The sequence below is a fragment of the Aedes aegypti genome, chromosome 2, assembly GCF_002204515.2.
Source record: "Aedes aegypti strain LVP_AGWG chromosome 2, AaegL5.0 Primary Assembly, whole genome shotgun sequence".
Lineage (NCBI taxonomy): Eukaryota > Metazoa > Arthropoda > Insecta > Diptera > Culicidae > Aedes > Aedes aegypti.
The window spans coordinates 365,577,405-365,582,858 of NC_035108.1; the positions used below are offsets into that span (position 1 = coordinate 365,577,405).

The window sequence follows — 5,454 nt, forward strand, 5'->3', positions numbered from 1 at the left end:
TGGTTGAAATAATGATAGCCCTTGAGCTACTGAACAACTTGACCGAAGAGTGTGTCTTCTAAGTGGTCAGACTTCTGCGATATTCGCAAAACCAAGGGTGTTGTACAAAGTACAACGCGCGACTACTCGCGTTACAAAAATTCGCGCGACGACCGAATGGTTAAAAATAGTATGAAAGTTCAGCCTTTTTTAGCTTTCTTACCATTACCATTTCTTCTCGTGATGCTGGGACGGAACAACAGTGTTCTGTGAAATTTTCAGCTTTTTTTGTGGTGATTTAAAATTGGCCCAAAGACAATGTAGGTTTATATGAAAATTGTTATGAAGAAATTTGAAATAATGTCAAATTATGATATTTTTTTTTGGACTGTGGCCAACTTCAAGCCACCAGGGTGCATCATACCGCACCACACCAGTGGACGAACATGCCTCATGTTGAGGCCACTTACACACCACAAATCCTGGCAGCACTTTACTCACCTGAAATAATTCGTCATACACTCATTCATGTTGCATATCTAGAAACATAAAACAATTAGTATCAAATCGTTAAAACACAAAGTAATCAAATTACCCTAAAATATACTGCTCCAATAACCGGGTTCTAGGATACTTCATACAGACACAATATAACTATCAACAAATGCAATAATCGATCATTGATTGCTTTTTGATACTTGCGTTACTCTGTCTGCACAGAAATTGCTGCAATTTATGGCCACCTATCCAAATATGGTAAATGATAAGAAATTGTATTGAATTAGATAATATTTATGGATTTCTATTTGATGGAGGATGAGAAGATCTGACAAGCCATTTGGAATGTCTTTCATTTCCTTGCATTCCTCAGCACGCTGATCGTTCTCTCTGTTACGGTAAAATGCAGTTGGTCCACTCAGAGTGCATAATTTTATCGTTCATCTAAATTTGTTGCTAAATATTTCTCGCAGTTAACAGCATTGATCAAATCTGAGCAATTGAAAAGGAAGCTAAGAAAATTGCACCAGAAGATGGAATCATCCTTTTTTTTAAATTTTGTACTTGGTCCGCTCTGACTTATCGCCGACCACATTGTGTTTCGTAAAATATGGTGATATCAAGTCTACCCATTCTCCCCTTTAGCTAAATAGCTTTAAACATAATTTTCATAACACCATCCTTTGAATATAGTGAGACGTAAATTTGTAGAGGTAGCAAATCGTGCCACTTAATGTTGCCTTTGAGTTTACCTGTTCAGCACGCGTCTTTTAGTTGGCCAGTAAATTAATAATTTGTTACTGTATACCTATAAGAGGGTAGCCGGTAATGGGTACATATCATTTCGATCGTTTGACTATTTATAGTGTATCAAAATCAAGTGCATTTCAGTTACTTCAACTAGTTTTCCAAATCTTCCAATCAATCAACATGTTTCCTGTACCGCACTCAACGTTGCTGATGACCGACGAGAGTCTGCTCTCCAAAATGAAGACAGTCAAGCAAAGCCTGGAAGCGCTACGTACTGAGCTGCAATCTATCCGATACGGCATCTCCAGTACAGATCCCATCTCCAATCCGGAGAAGGAAGAAGTCATCAATCGAAATGCGCAGAACATCGAACTAGGATTGGGAGAAGCTCAGCTGTTGGTCGCCTTATTATCTCACCTGAAAAGCATCGACGTTGAACGGCAAACGCTTCGCATACAAGTCAAAGGACTTTGTCAGGAAACCTCCTGGCTACGGGATGAAGTAAAAGACAGTCAGCAGCAACTGCTGGAAGCTCAACTTAAAATAGTCCAGCTCGAAGAGGAAAAGAGACAGATGGAATTCGCAGCATCGATCAAGAAATACGACGACTTTTTGGAAGGTGTAGAATTCGACGAGAAGTTCGGTGATGATCCAGCATTTGACCTATTCCCCGAAGATGAAATTGCAGAAAGACGACTTAGCAAGTCGACACCAACACCGTCCCAGCATTATCCCGATTATGAAGTGTCTCCACGTCTAAAGACTATTCAAAACTTGGCATTAAGCTACGCCTCAAAGGGGAGATATGAAGTCGCAGTACCGTTGTGTAAGCAAGCCCTAGAAGATCTTGAACGTGAGAATGGCCGTGAACATCCAGATGTGGCAACAATGTTAAGCATCCTGACCATGGTCTACCGAGATCAGAATAACCTACCAGAAGCCATCAAACATATGAATGAAGCCTTGGGCATATGGGTTCGCTGTTTGGGTGAGTGTCATCCATCGGTGGCAGCGGCTTTAAATAATTTGGCCGTTTTGTATGGAAAGAACGGTAACTACAAGGAAGCGGAATCTTTATGCAAGAGAGCTTTGGCTAATCGTGAAAACGTTCTTGGCCGATATCATCCCGATGTGGCAAAACAGTTGAACAACCTCGCATTATTATGCCAAAATCAAGGAAAGCACGGTGAGGTGGAACTGTACATTCGAAGAGCGTTGGAAATTTTCGAATCACAGCTAGGTGCTAACGATCCCAATGCCATCAAAACCAAGTGTAATCTAGCTGCATGCTGTTTGAAACTCCGTAAGTACAAAGAAGCTGACCAGTTGTTAAGAGACGTGTTGGTCAAAACGCAGGATAAGGAATTCGATGAGACACAGAATGGTGACAGTGAATCAATTAACGTCGATAACACTTCTTACGGTAAAAGTGGAGCATGGCACGAAACAGCAGTGGTTCACTCTCCAACGGTCAAAAGTATACTAAAGCATATGGCCTCGTTGCATCAAAGATTGGGCAACTTTGACGTGGCATCCAAGCTGAAACACGGTCAGTTCCGGAGCAAACAGGAGATTTTGGATATTGTGGATGGAATTTGATATGCAAATACTGATTTAATCCTGTAAATAAGTTAACAAATAATAAAAAAATGTGAATGGTAAACAATGTTTTTTCTTCTTCTCAACCCACATTTATAAACTGAAAGATTTTTTTTTTTTTGCAATTCCCCATCGTAACTAAACAAAAATCTAGCATGAAATGAGTTACTCTTCCACATTTAATTGAACATTATAAATATGGCTCGAACTTTTATCTGGCTGATTCGAACGTTTTCCCACTATGGGCCAAATGTGTGTTCCAAGCATTTATGCAAAAACTAACATATTTCAAAGCACGATAGGCCTAGAAATGCCATTAAATGAAAAATTAAATACGGTTTAATTTCATTTGGTTCCATGCAACGCAATTTTGACCAATATTTAGAATTTTTACCTCAAAAAACAACTGACATCCAGAACGATTTTTATAATATTTGGGGTGAAAGTTTATTGCTTGAACAGCATTCGAACCACTATGGCATTTGCTAGTTTTGGTTTGAATTGAGCAAGACATTTCAAAACGAAACTATTGCCCCACTTTGTTTGTTTTTTTCTTTTATTTATTGAGTGACTTTAACACAAAGAACAGTTAAATTTTAACATAGTTACCTATTTAACCGAACTATCAGAAAGTTCGGGCTCACTGCAATGACTCTCCCATTCATTGCATTCAACTACGGCAGCTCTGCAGCAGTGTGCACTTGATTTTTCTCCTTTCGCCCCAGCTAGCAACAAGCAGCCCAATTGCTTACATGCTGTCGTATTGGCCTGCGTGATCTAATCTGTCGGCGTATCATATCTTTGTCATGTACCTACAATCGCCTCTGCGCATCTCGATATCGAAGGGACCATCAGCAGAATCTGGGCTGCATATGACGTTGAAATTTTTCCTCTTCGCGAGTCTCTTTCAGCCTGTAACAAGTCGGCTAGGAGAAGCAGTTTACCTAGGCTTTTTTTTTGCTGCATGTGTTAAAGTGCTTTACGCAATAGCCTCTCCTCGAAATAATACTATCAGGTGGTTCCGAAGAGAAATGAGTCTGAGTCCAAGTTTAATGTAAGTGTTTTCTGTAAACCTCAGCGGTATCGGTGGTGCGATAAAACACCCGCATTCCTTGAATTATCTTCTCACGGTTCAGATCATCTCCTTTAAAAAGCATGATGAATAAAGCAAAAATTATCAAATGATTTGAAAAACTCTCATAGAATACTTGAGTAGCTGAGGAGCAGACCATACCCTAGTTGAGACGTAATTCCAGAAAAAAAACATTATTGAACCCTGATGCTAATGCATAGCCCTAAAAACGGCAAAATCTCAAAAGGAGGAAAATTCTTTGTTAAAAATGCAATTGAAATACCCATAAATACTCTAAAGCATGAAGAACAGCTGATATTTATAAGAAGACAACATTTCAATTGAAAAAAATAATCAGGCAAGATGTACCGTGCTGCATCAATATCCGGACGCTTAAGAGGCATCCAATTTTGCAACTTAATTTTCGACACTTTATTACCTCATCTAATTATAGTGTGATTTTCATACAATTCGTTTAGGCCCCTTCATGAAAACTATGAAAATTTTAACGAAAATGGTAAAAATAGCTTTTAAATCGTGAACGTAATGAAGCATGTCGTGTTTTTAAACCCAAACACATGAATCGATAAGCCGGACACTTATGAATCAAAATACGGACAGCTCCAATTAAATGGACCATTTCTATATGAAACCTATTTGAATAAATTTTGTAATCAAAAGAAAATGACTTTTTTGAAAACACAGTACTTGCACTTGCTATATCATATACTATAATATCACAACTTTAGAAGTAATTTGATTGTTTTACCTGCATTCCCTACCTACGGTTCGATGCGACGTCTATGTTGCAGCGCGGCTGAAATAATCATGTTTTTATCAGTTTTTATGTGCATGATTATTGCCTTATCACTGATTATATTAGTTTTTTAACTTTAACTTATTTTTGCTTACGAATATGGTTCACAAATATTCGTTTATATTGCAGATTTATGACGATATCACCTTATGTCCGGCTATATAACCACTGGCTCACTAAGCCGAACAGCATATTTTTGTTCTTAAAATTATTAAATTACACACATCATCACCATTTTAACTTTTAAAACTTTATAATCTATCATCACATTCAGCATCCCGAACAAAACTAGTAGAAGAAGTAGATGAAAAAACCGAATTTAGTACTATACCATTTAATTCCACTAGAGTTTGTATCCTTTGACAGATACGCGTATTTCGACCTCAACTGTAAGGCCGTCTTCAGTGTCGTGTACTAGACTCGACTTCGAAAGTCGAGTCTAGTACACGACACTGAAGACGGCCTTACAGTTGAGGTCGAAATACGCGTATCTGTCAAAGGATACAAACTCTAGTGGAATTAAATGGTATAGTACTAAATTCGGTTTTTTCATCTACTTATAGGTATTCTACTAAACAGCTCGAAGATTTATTATCATAGTAGAAGAACTTTCACGAATGAATTAACGCCGGTAAATTAGTCCAAAACTACACAACTAAAACTTGCACGACGTTGCCAAACAGAAGCTGCGAATTTGTTTATATTTTTAAAATGTTTTGGCATAGCTTACTAGATTGTA

General features: G+C 38.1%; 1 protein-coding gene across 1 annotated transcript; it reads left to right on the forward strand.

Moving 5' to 3' along the window:
* The first annotated feature begins 1,384 nt into the window (after nucleotides 1-1,384).
* LOC5565787 (kinesin light chain) lies at nucleotides 1,385-2,890 on the forward strand. The gene has a single exon (XM_001650099.2). The coding sequence runs from the start codon at nucleotides 1,408-1,410 to the stop codon at nucleotides 2,824-2,826; it is 1,419 nt and encodes a 472-aa protein (XP_001650149.2). The 5' UTR covers nucleotides 1,385-1,407; the 3' UTR covers nucleotides 2,827-2,890.
* Nucleotides 2,891-5,454: the final 2,564 nt, after the last annotated feature.